The following is a 16,189-nucleotide window of genomic DNA, read 5'->3' on the forward strand; positions in this document are numbered from 1 at the left end:
TTTACACAAATGTAATACAGTTGCATTATACACCCCTTTTGAGGCCACAGGTGCCAGCCTGACTGTGGGACTTATGACTTAAGCTGACAGCATCATAGATCACTATGATGCTGTAATTTCTGGTAATTAAAACTGTGATCTGATACTTTTATTTTGGGTTATTAGACCCACGATTGGACTGAGACTTGTGCCCATAATGCAGGTGTTATTATGCCTGATATTATGTTTGTGTAAATCTGGTATTACAATGTTTTGATCAGTGAAGCCCACTGTGTGTTTCTTTATTTTTCATAACAGTTGAATTTTCTATATTTATTAAATTTTTTAAGGACTCATTAAGGCTCATTTTGTGTTTTTGTTTTTCTTTCCTAGTTACCAATATTAATGGATGTGATTGAAGTCAAGCTTAGTTTAATTGGATTTAAGAATATGGAAATAATAAAAGGTAATGTTAAAACCCACATCAGAATGTACAGTTCTTAGAGTGCAGCTGGGCTCCTACTGCAATTTGCCAGGATTGGAGCCAACTCCAGTCTGGGCAGTTCAGTCACCATGATGCCACATTCAGTAATGTTTGTCATCTAGGTGGTTGATGCTCACTTCTGTTAACTTCTGTAAAATTATGCAATAGTGGAACATGGGTATGCAGTATAATCACATTTACCACATGTCCATATAGTTACATAGTTTATAAATTTGAAAAAAGACAAGTCTATCAAGTTCAATCTAAATCTACTTGATCCGGAGGAAGGCAAAAGCTCCCCATGAGGCAGGTTTCAATTGCCTCATACAGAGGGAAAATTCCTTTATGACTCCAATATGGCAAATTAAATACATTTTGAGGAAAAGTCAGAAATGGATCCAGAAGGAAGGAGAACTATAAGCCCTTTCTTTACATTTCCCATTCCTTTTGAATATGTTTCTGGCTTTGGCTCAAAAACTGCAGTGATAGTTTTCCCCCCAAAATGCCAGAAAAAAAGCTTGTGTGTTAATCTAGCCTAACTCTAGTATCCATAACTAGTAATATAATATCTTTCTAGAAAAACCTTCAGCCCCCCAGATACCCCCCCCCCCCCACCTTGAACTTGTTTATTGAATCAGCGACCAGAACATCATGTGACAGAGTTCCCTAGACTCACTGCTCTTAAAGGAAGTCTGTCAGCAGTATCACCCTCGCTAAACCGGTCACACAGGCTTGTAGTGCGGGGGATGCTGATCAAAACGATACTCAGTGTCCAGATTTGCCCAGCTCTTCCCCCGCAATTCGCCTTTTTCTTTTTATGCAAATGAGAGCCTTGGAGCATGGGCGGAGCTCCGAACCAAGCTATGGGGCACGCTGACGTCGTCTTCGCCGGGGCGCAAGAGCAGGGAGGGGGGTTATGAATATTGATGAGCCGGGCCCCTCCCTCAATGATGATGTCAGCATTCCCCTAGCTCGGTTCGGAGCTCTGCCCATGCCCCAAGGCCCTCATTTGCATAAAAAAGAAAAATGTGAATGCTGTGAGTATCATTTTGATCAGCATCACCCACACTACAAGCATTTGTGACAGGTTTAGTACTAATGATACTCGTGACAGAATTCCGTTATAGTAAAGAAGTTTATTAATGCACAGTGCCAACCTTGAAATGACTATACATGACTGTTTAGCTAAAATGACCAAGGACTCTCTTGAGCTTAGCTAAACTACCTTAGGGAGTTAGCAAGTTCTTTTATCTCTATACTGGTACCTCTGGGGCTTTGCAAAAGAAATAGAGCACCAAAAACCTTTCCAGCAAAACCCACTGAGCCCTCCAGTGGGCACAAATTTTATGCCTACATATATGGTATTGTTGTACACAGCAAAACCCACTTAACAACAATTTATGTATTGTGTGTTCCTGATGGCAAAAGCTGGGTTCAACATTGAGCATTAAAATTACATATCTGTGGAAAAGTGCAACTTGAGAAGGGGTGTAGATTCCAAAATGGTGCGCTTTTGGGAGTGCTTATGTTTTAGCAGTTAAAGGCCTCTGTAATTCTCAAAAACATTTTGTCCTCTTAAGGGCACAGGGTCTTTCCGTTTTTGCACTAAAAATAATAACACTTAAAATTTTGCACCTACAGACCCATATGAGGGCTTATTTTTTGCGTAACCAATTGTACTTTGTAATTACATCAATCATTTCACAAGAAAATTTACTGTGAAACCAGAAATAAAATATTTGTGGGGAAAATTGGAAAATTTTGAAAATGTTGGGGGCTTCCGATTCTACGCAGTGCACTTTTCAGTAAAAATGACACCATATCTTTATTCTCTGGGACCATATGGTTACAAGGATACCTAATTTTACTACTTTAAAAAAAATTACATGCACCAAAATTAGTATGTGTAAAATTGTCATATTCTGACCCCCTATAAATTTTTTCTTTTTCCATATACAGGGATGTATGAGGGATATTTTTTTACCCGTTATCTAAAGGTTTTTATCGGTACCATTTTGGTTTTGATTGGACGTTTTGTTTGCTTTTTATACATTTTTTTTTTTAGGGTTATGGTATACAAAGTGACCAAAAATACGCAATTTTGGACTTCAGATTTTTTTTTACGTGTACACCATTGACCGTGCGGTTTAATTAACATTATATTTTTATAGTTCTGACATATACGCACACGGCGATTCCACATATTTGTCATTTTTCATTTTCTTTTAATGAGAATCTTTTTTATTAACTTTTATTTTTTACTTTTATTTACACCCTTTTTTAGTCCCCATAGGGGACTATTACATGCAATACTTGGATTGCATACACTGTTCAATGCTATAGCATAGCATTGATCGGTATCGGTGTTCTGCTGCTTCAGCCTGGAGCGAGGTAAGAAGCCTCCCGCTCTCCTCTCAGCTGTTCGGGACACCGCGATTTCACCACGACAGTCCCGAACAAGCCACTGAGGTAACCGGCAACTGTTTTGTCCCGTTTTGGACTCCGCGATCAAGTTTGATCGTGGCGTCTAAAGTGTTAATACCGGACATCAGCCAGATCGGTTGATAGCAACTGGGACTCACCTGTTATGAAGTGTGCTCAGCCCCTGAGCACACTTCACATAACGGGAGCCGGCGCAGGTCGTAATTATACGTCCTGCGTCGTTAAGGGATTAAATGGGAAAATGGAGGTGATTTAAACTTTTTTTTAGGGAAGGGGTAAATTCACATTTATTATTATTATTTTTTTACACTATTTTATAGTCCCCATAGGGGATTATTACATGCTTTCTTCTGATTGCATACACTGCTCATTGCTATGCCATAAAATAGCATTGATCAGTGTTATTGGTGCTCGATTGCTCCAGCCTGCAGAGACTGGCTGGAGCATCCCAGTAACGATTGGATGGCGAGCAGGCAGGTAAGGGCACTCCCACCGTCCTCTAAGCTGATCGGGACACTGCGTATTAGCAGCATATATGACTACATGTGTATACTAGAAATATAAGGAATCAACTGATTTCCCTTATTTCTGCATATAATGCCTTTAGTAAAGAATTAATGTTAAAGTAATCTAGTAAATGAAAACATATGTGACACATGTATCTGATCAGCTGCCAGTGCCTGAACCTCTTTTTGCTGCATATACAAAGAGTCCAACATGGGTAAGGTTGACTTCCACTGTTCATTTTGGTGCTGAAAGTCTAGGAGGGCATGTCTGAATTAGAGATTCAACTAACGACTATTTCTAAAATTGATAAGCTAGCAACAGTAGCGTTGCTATGGAGGGGCACGATGATTTGACATTATCATGCCTGCCGGAGATCCCGTCCCTGCGTCTCACACGTTTCAAGCCAGAAGCAAGGGAGAGACCTGCTAGTGGTAACGTGGATTAGGTGAGAATAATTGTTTATTTACTATGTTTGGGGCACTATGGGGGCACTTTACAGGGTGCATTATATCTGAGGGGCACTTTACAGGGGGCATTATATCTGAGGGGCACAGAACAGGGGGCATTTAATGTAAGGGGCACAGAACGGGGTATTTTATGTCAGTGGCACAGAACAGGGGGACATTATAAGTGAGAGGCACATGACAAGGGGCATTATAAGTGAGGGGCACATCATGCGGCATTATATGAGAGGGACACAGGACAGAGGGCATTATATGTCGCACATGACGGGAAATTATATGTGAGGGGCGCAGGGTTACATGGGGGGCTGACAAGGGCATTAGTATTATATGTGGGGGCACAGGACGGAGGGAATGATTATGTGGGGGAAGAGAACTAGGCATTATTATGTGGGGGAAGAGGACTAGGCATTATTATGTGGGGGGAACAGGACTTGGCATAATTATGTGTGGGCACAGTACGGGAGCATTATTATGTCAGGGGCACAACGTATACTTTTTAAACTTTTCACTCCATTTTGAATAAAGTTTCACTTTTTTGATTGAAATTCCCCCCAAAAAACTGTGCAAAATCAAAAACCGTATGGTGAAAACCTGATGGAACCGTACGCACATACAGTTCTGTACGGTTCCCATTGACTCGCATGTTAAAAAAAAAAAAACTGTATACAGTTTAATACAGTTTTTCACCCGGACCAAGAAACGTGGTAGACTACAGTTTTGGACACGGGTAAAAAACTGGACAAAACTGTATGAGATGCAAAACGGACTAAACTGGATGATGTGTTTGACATACAGTTTACAATGTTAAGTCAATGCATACAGTTTTCTCTACAGTTCCATACATTTTTTAACTTGAAACCGTATACGGTAACTGTATAACAAAAACGTGGTGTGCATGCACCCTTAGACCCACTACTATACTGCCTCCTAATTTTCATGTGTGTTCCTACTTCCTGCTGCTATTATCAAATTGTGCCACCAACATGCGTTCTTTATTCCTTCTATTTATAGCATTGGTGCTGTTACCAGGTTACGTTCGCGACTTAGTAAACATTTCCTCAAGTTCTGACCAAACCTGGGTTCTATGGATTTGGCCTGCTCAACACTAGTTACAACCTACCAATAGGTAGCAATGCAGGTAGGGTGGACACAGCTTTTGGGAGTAAAGGGGTCTAGCTTACCCAGTGTCCAGTATCTCTCTTCGTTCCACCGCCGCCATCTTCATCCTGGTCCAGCCATGGTCAGCACATCACACTGCCGTTCAGCAAATCGCCGGTTACAACAATGTCTCACCTCGGCCAGTGATAGGCTGAGCTACAGTTTAATGCATTGGTCGCCTAGGAATTTTGAAAAAACATTTACTCTGTGAGATATCTCGTTATATGTGCAGCAGTTAGCCTCCGAGTAATTCTCAACCCCTAAACTCTCTGCACATCCATCATGATACCCGTTGACTGGTAAACTAGACAGGGCTGTGTCAATCACCAGGTGGAGCAGGTGTTTTGTCAGCAGAGAGCGGCATTGCAGCTCATGGGTATAGCGGACTCGGGGTACTCCTCTTTAACACTTGGAGACCCTATAAAGGACTTTTTTTTTTATTTTTTTGTTATTGGAATAAAGCAACTAAAAAAATATGCCTTGCAAATGTTTATCCCATACTAGACTCTGTCGCCGGTTTAACAACTATAGATGATGTAACAGATGCATTTTAAATGCAATTTCACATGTAAAGGTACATTGTTCATAAAGTATGCAATCTTAAGATACAAAAATATTAAACATGCAATATATGCAAAAAGTTTTAAATGTGCAAATTGTGTAGTATGTGCAGTAGGTTAAATATGCAACATTCTACTAATGTGCAAAAAAAGGGGTCCTTCCAGTGCTTCCCATTTAATACAGACACCCCTATAAATAATTTGAGAGGATACATTAAGATGGTATATACAGTGTTAAACCTATAGGATTGTCCTTACTCTTCATACAGTCTTCCCCCTTGGTGACACACATTTGCTCCACTTATCCAGCACATAATCAATGGGCTGGTGCTGTTATTTTCCTGGGCTTGTTAGAAAGTTGGACCCAACGATACTGTGGATGCATGAGCAAAAACCCTCAGCCTGAATTGGTCTAGCAAACTTATAGACCTGGCAGGGACAAGCAAGCAATAGCAGAGCCATTCTGGTTATCACAAAGTCCTGCGGGTGAAATTGTGCAATGAGAGAGTAGTGGGTGCATAAAATAGCCTTCCTGTAAAGCAGATTGGTGTTTCTCCTTCCAATGTCTATTTTCGGTGCCATTCAGAGGTGGGTACTCTTCTCCATGCAATGTGGGGATGTGTGTGTAGCACCATTTTGGAGAGAGGTGGTGAGCTTCTTGGTGGAACATTTGGAATTCCTGTTTGTTTTGTCCCCTGAGGTATGTCTCTTGGGTCTCATTAATGGTTTGGAGTCCGGCTCCCATAGGCGCCTGCTGCTTCAGTTTTTGTTGTTTTGTGCCCGTAAGGTTCTTATTGTGTTGCTGGAAAGCAATGGTGAATAAATATGTCCCCTTGTACCAGTCCCTGTACACTAGTAGAAAATGCCCCAAGAAATTGGATAAGTTCTGGATGCCTTTGTTGCTCTTGGGGGCCTCTGCAGATACTCTTGTTTGGTCATCTGTCCAATGTTTAGAAGGACTTGATGTTATACTGTTGTACTTGTAGGGGAGGTGGTTTCTAGGGTGTGATTGTGGTGTGTTTGGAACTGTCTGTCTTGTTGTAGTTGAGTTTTGATTGTATCAGGCACTGAGTATCAGTGTTTTTTTCAATATCCTACTATTTGGCTGCTGATATTATTTCTGTGGTTACTCATTTATTCATTGCTCCTTCCTTGAGAGGGTCTCTCCTGGGCTGACACTATGATTGTAATGTGCCCTGCCATGATGTGTTGCTCTGATGCCTGTTGCTTGGTTTCATTCTCTTTTGTTGTAATTGGTTTACTCCATTGTTAAAACAAAAAACTTAAATACTTTTAAAAATGAAATAGCCTTCCTGTAGAAATGGTAGCTGCAAATACAAAGTGGTGTTAAGTGATGGCATAAGGCTGTCCTTCACATAAGTTAGGGCCAGGACTATTAAAAGTATTCAGAATTTTGAGCAGATTAGATGGGCCAAATGGTCTTTATCTGCTGAAACACACATGGGTAACAACTTATGGTCACAAGTCAAACGCAGAGTCATTTGACTCCAAAAGAGAGCTTCCAAACTGATTGAATAGGAAATAGTACAGCGGTTGTTGCAAGTGTGACCATTGTAAAGCTTGTGAATGTATATATACAGAAGAGCAAGTATAGAGGATAACTATGGAAAAAATAAATACACAGAAACTACAGAAAAGGATTTCAGAACGTGTGGGTGACAATGTACATGGTAGGGTTACTACAGTAGCCCAGCATATGATGAAATGACATGGAGGGAATCCCCAATTATGGGGATTGAGAAGACAAGGCCATAAGCAAGCGGTGGTGACCTTGATAGTTCACTTCTACAGAAACAAAGCAGCTGGATATTTTGCTGAAATTTTAAACCCCTAGGGGGCAAAATGAGCAGCAGTTTTTCATGCTTCATGTGATCTGAATGAGTAGTCCTCCTTCCTGCTTTCTCATGGCATTTTGTACATAGATCTGAGCTTTTGGGGCTGTCCTTATATTTTCCCTTACTCCCTCTTTTCCCTTGAATGCCCTTGTTTGGATTACATGCTGATCACATATAAAACATACTGTAATGGCCCCCAAGTGAGGCGAAGTGTCACTATTCTTATAATCATTGGAGCCCTTTCAGACCCCCAGAGGAAGGTTAATTTTACCATTAAAAATATGCCCACCTGGGCTGAAAAGTCTGAGAGCATGCATAACTCTTGTCTAAGGTTAATATAAAAAAAAAAAATTTTTTTTATTTTTTAACAATGTGCAATTTTAAAGAGCATTGGGAAGCATGCATATTAAAGGGGTATTCTACTGGAAAGCTTTTTTTTTTTTTTTTTTTTATCAACTGGTGTCAGAAAGTTACAGATTTGTAAATTTGTAAGTTCTGTTTAAAAAATCTTAATTCTTCCAGTACTTATCAGCTTCTGTATGATCCACAGGAAGTTCTTTTCTTTTTGAATTTCCTTTCTGCCTGACCACAGTGCTCTCTGCTGACACCTATCCATTTTAGGAACTATCCATAGTAGGAGCAAATCTCCATAAAAAAAAACCTCTGTAAGTTCCTAAAATGGACAGAGGTGTAAGCAGAGAGCGCTGTGGTCAGGCTGAAAGGAAATTAAAAAAGAAAAAAACTTTCTGTGGATCATAACAGCAGCTGATAAGTACTGGAAGGATTAAGATTTTTTAATAGGATTAATTTACAAATCTGTTTATCTGTCTGGCACCAGTTGATTTAAAAGAAGTTTTCCAGTGGAGTACCTCTTTAAGTTGTGAATATGCTTGATAATACCCAGTACATTTAAATAGGCACTGACAGATACAATAACTTTTTATATGTTGTACATCTTGGCTTAACTTTTCTAATATACTTCAGAGGAAAATGTTATTTTCTTTTTATAGAAATCATGTTTTTGTCCAAGCTAAAGCACAGGTATGGACAAAGTCCAGTAAGTGAGGGAGGGCTAGCACTCCTGTGTGCTCTCTCCTGTCTGGTAGTTCTCCTATGTGCCTTCTCCTGTCCTATCAGACAGCAGGGAGCACAGAGGAGTGCTAGCCCACCCTTACTTGACAAAGCCATGATTTTATAAGCCATGATTTCTATAAAAAAGAAAAAAATTATTCTTATGTAGTATATTAGGAAGGTCAATGGGGTATTCCGTTGGAAACATGTTATCCCCCTAGCCAAACGGCAGGGGATAAGATGTTAGATCGCGGGGTCCTGCCGCTGGGGACCCCCACAATCTCTGCTGCGGCACCCCACCATTCGGTGCACGGAGCGAACTCCGCTCTGTGCCCGATGACTCGCGTTGCAAGCTGCCACACACCCTCCATTCGCTTCCATGGGAGGAGGTGTGACTGCTATCTACTAGCCATAACGGTGTGGCGTGATGCCGCTGCCAGCCCGGAGATCATCGCAATCTAACATCCTTACTCCTATCCTTTGGATAGGGGATAAGATGTTTCCAACGGAGTACCCCTTTAATGTCTTGCCAAGATGTACAACATATCAAAAGCATTTGAATTTAATAGTGCCCATATAAGGGCATTTAGAATTATAACTATTGCGTTAGAACAAATTAATATAACAATGTCTACTCTACATTAATAGGAGCCAGTACTAAATAAACGCTTGTTTTTTTGGTGGGGTATAACTTTACTGTCCTCTGTTAGATAGCACTAAGCAGTGTGTATAGAACAAATATGCCACCATTGCAGTGACTCATTGCTCTATTCACAGTCCAAATGGCTGGTTGTTTTGTCAGTGTCAAAGGAGGGGTGTATGTGATATAGAGGTCACTCACAGGGAGTTTTAAGTCACCACAGATGCTGCTTGTCCATTGACCTGCTTTTAGGAGGGGGAAAGAGTGTGCTGCTGTTAAGAGCCATGGCTCACAGATTTGTTGTCAGTTGTCACGAAGGGTCCCGTGAGTGAGTTTCTGCAGCCGCCATACTGTAACTGCCTTAAATTTTGACTCTACATGAAGTGAGCATATGCCTCTCGGTAATATGCTGAATACGTGAAGTAAACATGTGTCACCAAGGAGAGTAGACTGTATGAACAGTATGGAAAGTCTTAGGTCTTTTAACACTGAATGCAACCTTTTAATGATGGCTATAGGGCATTATAGGTAATAAAACCACTGGTCAAGAAGGTTATAACAAGGTCTGGTGTTCAGGGTGAGCTAGACCCCCTTTACCCCCATCCCCCACCTCAATGGCCTATCTCTGTTGATAGTTTGAATATATATATATATATATATATATATATATATATATATATATATATAATATGTAGAGAAAGTGGAGAACAGCACCAGGCCCCAGCTGTTTGTGCAAGTGATCATCCGGATAACCAGTCCAGTGTATCAACATCCACGCACAAGTTGGTCACAGCACAGAAGCAGCGGACTCCAATATATAAAGAAAGCTGTGGTCTTTTATTGGTTACCAGCAGTGCAACGTTTTGGCTATAAGTTAGCCTTTGACTGAGGCTAACTGACCATCTTGTGCTTGGATATATATATATATCTATATATATATATAGATATATATATATATATATATATAGATATAGATAAATAGATAGCGACCCCAAAATGTACTGTTAAAGGAAATCTGCAGCAAAAACAACTTATCCCCTATCCACAGGATAAGTGTTTGATCGCGGGGGGTCTGAACACTGGGACCCCCGCGACCTCCTGCATGGGGCAACGGCTCTGCTGTGGCCAACTCGCCTCCTCCATGTAGTTCTATGGGAGAGGTGGGGGATGCAGCGTTCTTGCCTCCCCGCTTCTACCAGTGCTGTATAGGAAGGGGGCGTACCGTCTATCTGTGAGGTCGCCGCTATGCTCATTAGCCGGCGCACAGCGCAGCAATGTGGGTGCCCAGTTTGGGAGATCGCGGGGAGGTCCCAGCTGTTGGACCCCCCCCCCGCGATCAGACACTTATCCCCTATCCTGTGGATAAAGGATAAGTTATCTCTGCAGATCTCCTTTAATATTTTATTGGTGGAGAAATCACTGCTATCTTTAGTTTGTTGCATTTTAATGATGTCATTTAAAAGTTAAGTATTAAATTAATATGTACTTGTTTTCGATGTTTACTTTTTTGGAGGTATTGATAAGTAGTGGTGGTACTCCACACATATACAGGGTGAAGGATATACCCTATATCTAGAAGATGGGATTACCTCTTTGACACTTCACACTCACATAGTGCTCTGTCCTACTCAAGCAGGCAGTGACCAGTTTTATATAATAAGAGAATACCTGATGAAGTGGTATTACTGCGAAACGCGTTGCATTGTGGGTAATAAATGTGCAATACTCTTACCTGGCTCCCAGCGCCCTTTGGAATCCAGCCCTTTTCTCCGGAGGTTCTTTGTCAGAATTATATAAGTCTTTCCTCTTGTGCCATTGTTACCTTGAAACTTTTCTTGGACTAATCAGAAGGAAGGAAAAACTATACATCAGATAAGAATTAATCCATTATGTAACCTGCCAAAAACACTGTAGTCATGGACTTTAAGATAAAATAAACCCTTGTTCTACTTACAAGGTGATTATTAAATAGTTTTTCACTATTACTCCTAAACTGCTAATATCCAACACAAGAAATTTTACTTAATTTCATTAGTAAAATCCTAAATTACCGTAATGTTGTTTTTTTGTTTGTTTTTTTCCAGGGGCAATGGAGGACATTTCCTTTTCCTTAACACCACTTATATCAACCATAAATAGAAAAATCTCAGTGGACCTTGGAGAATCATGCTTGGTTTACTTTAAAAGTGCCATAGATGTCCCTAGGCTATACAGAAGGACAAACAAGGCTAGTGTCTAAATTTTATTGTATTGTTGTATTATATAAATATTTTTCAGAATCTGTAGAGCAAATTTCTGAAATATACCAAATTAAATGTAAGATTAGTTAAAGAGTACCTGTCATCAACAAAAACGTTTAATATGTTGTTAATAATCATTAATGAAGACATATTGTAATATATCTTCATTAAAAAATATAATTATTTATACCAGTTTTTTCATTTTATACTTTTGGCCACTAGGGCTCTCTCTTCTATGCCTGGTCTGCAGGCAGCTTCCTATGCTTTTCACAGTAAGTGTACAGCTTTTAGGACTAATGCTGAAAGGGCTCTGGTCCTTCCACAGGAAGTTCAGTACTCTCAGCTCAGGACTCTGTGAGCTACAAGCCTGCACATGCCTCTCATATAACAGAGGCCAGTCACCTCCCCCTCCCCCCTGCTCTGTGTTCTCCCTGCCCCTCACCACACGTTATCTTATACATTGTATTATCTCACTGCACTCCCTGCTCTGTGCCCCCCCCCGACATTCATCTTAATTACTGCCTCTGTAATTGCTCCCACCGCCCCTGGTTCTCAGCATTGACTTTTTAGTGCAGAGAGACACAGGAGAGAGAGAGACAGAGGCTGTCGTCCCTCCCCTGTACTTGCAAAACTACAACTCCCAGCATGCCCGGACAGCTGTTGGCGGTCTGGGCATGCTGGGTGTTGTAGTTTTGCAACAGCTGGAGGTACCCTGGTTGGAAAACACTGCTGCAGAGGGAGAGCAGTATACAGGAAGACTGGCAGAAGCAGAGTCCCGGCCAGGCTTCATGTGACATCATGCCTGCCGGGACCCGCCTCCTTCCACCCCTCAGAAAGACAGTGCTCCTGAGCTAATGAAGAGGGATAAAAAAGGTATTTCCACAGCATTTTAAACCTCAATAAACACAGGGATAGGCATAGTTAGAGTAAGGGACAGATGGGGAGGGGGATCAGGGAAAGTTTAGTTGATGACAGGTACTCTTTAAGAGATGGATTATCTCACTTCTGTCTTCTATATGGCATATGTAGATTTATATTGTCTTAACCAGAGACATTATGCAGCAGAAATCAATTTATCCAGTGTGAATAGAGAGAGAACTTTTATTTTTATATATACATATATATATATATATATATATATATATATATACATACAGTACAGACCAAAAGTTTGGACACACCTTCTCATTGAGTTTTCTTTATTTTCATGACTATGAATATTGTAGATTCACATTGAAGGCATCAAAACTATGAATTAACACATGTGGAATTATATACATAACAAAAAAGTGTGAAACAACTGAAAATATGTCATATTCTAGGTTCTTCAAAGTAGCCACCTTTTGCTTTGATAACTGCTTTGCGCACTCTTGGCATTCTCTTGTTTAGATTCAAGAGGTAGTCACCTGAAATGGTTTTCACTTCACATGTGTGCTGGTGTGGAGGAGGAGGTGTGATGGTGTGGGGGTGCTTTGCTGGTGACACTGTTGGGGATTTATTCAAAATTGAAGGCATACTGAACCAGCATGGCTACCACAGCATCTTGAAGTGGCATGCTATTCCATCCGGTTTGCGTTTAGTTGGACCATCATTTATTTTTCAACAGGACAATGACCCCAAACACACCTCCAGGCTGTGTAAGGACTATTTGACCAAGAAGGAGAGTGATGGGGTGCTGCGCCAGATGACCTGGCCTCCACAGTCACCGGACCTAAACCCAATCGAGATGGTTTAAGGTGAGCTGGACCGCAGAATGAAGGCAAAAAAGGGCCAACAAGTGCTAAGCATCTCTGGGAACTCCTTCAAGACTGTTGGAAGACCATTTCAGGTGACTACCTCTTGAAGCTCATCAAGAGTGTGCAAAGCAGTAATCAAAGCAAAAGGTGGCTAGAACCTAGAATATGACATTATGATTTTCACACTTTTTTGTTATGTATATAGTTCCACATGTGTTAATTCATAGTTTTGATGCCTTCAGTGTGAATCTACAATTTTCATGAAAATAAAGAAAACTCTGAATGAGAAGGTGTGTCCAAACTTTTGGTCTGTACTGTGTGTGTGTATGTGTGTGTATATATATATATATATCCAAAGAAGCAGCAGCACACAAAGTATAAGGTGCAAAAAAGGTTTGTAATTTATTACATCAGTGCAGACAGAGCAACGTTTTCTCAAGCTCGGAGCTTGAGAAAGGCAACGAAGAGGTCGCAGAAACGTTGCTCCCCCAACCATTAATAACCACCCTCTGTTTCCTATCACTGAGCCAGTTACTTACCCACTTACACACATTCTCCCCCAGCCCAATACTTCTCATTTTATGCACCAATCTTTTATGTGGCACCGTATCAAATGCTTTGGAAAAATCCAGATATACAACATCCAGCGATTGCCCCTGGTCCAGTTGGGAGCTCACCTCCTCATAAAAGCTGGTCAGGTTAGTTTGACAGATCTGATCCCTCATAAATCCATGCTGATATGGAGTCATACATTTATTTTCATTCAGATATTCCAAAATAGCATCTCTTAGAAAACCCTCAAACAATTTACATACAACAGAGGTTAAACTAACAGGCCTTTAATTCCCGGGGTCACTTTTTATCCCTTTTTTGAATATTGGCAACACATTTGCTATGCACCATTCCTGGGAAACACACTGTCCTTATATGAATATTAAATTTAGGGGTCTGTCTATTACATTACTTAACTCACTTAGAACTGGGGGTGGGAATGCCATCTGGACCTGGTGATTTGTCTGTTTATATTTTTTTGTAGGCGGCACTAGAGTTTTTCCTGGGTTGGACATGTGACATGTACTAGGGTGTTTATCTTATCCTGCAGCATTTCACCTGGCATTTTTAATTTTCCTCTGTGAACACAGTTGAGAAGAATGTATTTAACCCCTTCCCGCAGAATGTCATATATAAACACCGGGTTGTGCAGTGCGTTCGCGCATCCCGAAGGTTTATAAATGACATTCAGTTAACCCGGCGATGCGCAGCATCGCGCGGGTTAACTGGCAGAAGTCCCGCTGTTTCCAGCAGGGGACAACTTCTGCTTCACCCCCAGGACCATCCATTGATGGTCCTGGTCAGCGATCACTGTGATTGGTCCCTGTGGACCAATCACAGTGATCTAGGGTGAAAGTTCAGATCCCCCGCACTGCGGGACCGAGGAGCAGCGCGGGACCGGCCACGTGGACGAGCAGCGACGGGACCGGCAGGTAAGTACATGGTCCTCAGAAGCAGCAGTGAAGATCTTCACTGCTGCTTCTAGGAGTCTGAAAACTACAACTCCCAGCATGCCTAGACAGCCTTTGGCTGTCTGGGCATGCTGGGAGTTGTAGTTTTGCAACATCTGGAGGGCCCCAGTTTGGAGACCATTGTATAATGGTCTCCAATCTGTGCTCTTCCAGCTGTTGCAAAACTACAACTCCCAGCATGCACTGACTGTCCAGGCATGCTGGGAGTTTTAGTTCAGCAACATCTGGCCCTTCACGTGGACAAGCAGCGACGGGACCGGCAGGTAAGTACATGGTCCTCAGAAGCAGCAGTGAAGATCTTCACTGCTGCTTCTAGGAGTCTGAAAACTACAACTCCCAGCATGCCTAGACAGCCTTTGGCTGTCTGGGCATGCTGGGAGTTGTAGTTTTGCAACATCTGGAGGGCCCCAGTTTGGAGACCATTGTATAATGGTCTCCAATCTGTGCTCTTCCAGCTGTTGCAAAACTATAACTCCCAGCATGCCCAGACAGCCCAGACATGCCCAAACAGACCATGCATGCTGGGAGTTGTCGTTTTGCAACAGCTGGTGCACCCCCCCCCCCCCCCCCCCTGTGAATGTACAGGGTACATTCACATGGGCGAGGCTTTTACAGTGGGTTTCTCGCTGCAAGTTTGAGATGCAGCAAATTTTGCGCTGGGAAACTCGCTGTAATCCCTCGCCCGTGTGACTGTACCCTAAAAACACTACACTACACCTACACAAAATAAAAAGTTAAAAACACTACATATACACATACCCCTACACAGCCCCCCTCCCCCAATAAGAACGTCCAGTACACCACTGTTTCCAAAGCAGAGCCTCCAGCTGTTGAAAAACAACAACTCCCAATATTGACTGTCCACGCATGCTGGGAGTTTTGCAACAGCTGGAGGCACCCTGTTTGGGAATCACTGGCGTAGAATACCCCTATGTCCACCCCTATGCAAATCCCTAATTTAGGCCTCAAATGCACATGGCGCTCTCACTTTGGAGCCCTGTCGTATTTCAAGGCAACAGTTTAGGGTCACATATGGGGTATCGCCGTACTCGGGAGAAATTGCGTTACAAGGTTTGGGGGGTATTTTCTTCTTTAACCCTTCATGAAAAGGAAATGTTGGGGTCTACACCAGAATGTTAGTGTAAAATTTTTTTATTTTTTACACTAACATGCTGATGTTGCCCTATACTTTACATTTTCACAAGAGGTAAAAGGGAAAAAAGCCCCCCAAAATTTGTAACGCAATTTCTCCCCACTACGGAGATACTCCATATGTAGGCGCAAAGTGCTCTTGGGGCGCACAACAAGGCCCAGAAGGGAGAGTGCACCATGTACATTTGAGGTGATTTGCACAGGGGTGGCTGATTGTTACAGCGGTTTTGACAAACGCAAAAAAAAACAAAACCCCACATGAGACCCCATTTCGGAAACGACACCCCTCATGGAATGTAATGAGGGGTGCAGTGAGAATTTACCCCCCACCAGTGGCCGACGGATCTTTGGAACAGTGGTCCGTGAAAATGAAAACT

At 41.8% G+C, this 16,189-nt stretch overlaps 1 protein-coding gene across 2 annotated transcripts in view; it reads left to right on the forward strand.

Moving 5' to 3' along the window:
• Positions 1 to 16,189, forward strand: part of COG2 (component of oligomeric golgi complex 2) — a 273,237-nt gene that overhangs the window by 217,981 nt on the left and 39,067 nt on the right. For both annotated transcript variants that reach the window (XM_056566965.1, XM_056566966.1), the window contains 2 exons: positions 373 to 445; positions 11,246 to 11,388. In XM_056566965.1, coding sequence (XP_056422940.1) covers positions 373 to 445; positions 11,246 to 11,388 — 216 coding nt within the window. The remainder of the gene's footprint in view (positions 1 to 372; positions 446 to 11,245; positions 11,389 to 16,189) is intronic.

This window comes from Hyla sarda, chromosome 3 (genome assembly GCF_029499605.1).
Source record: "Hyla sarda isolate aHylSar1 chromosome 3, aHylSar1.hap1, whole genome shotgun sequence".
NCBI lineage: Eukaryota > Metazoa > Chordata > Amphibia > Anura > Hylidae > Hyla > Hyla sarda.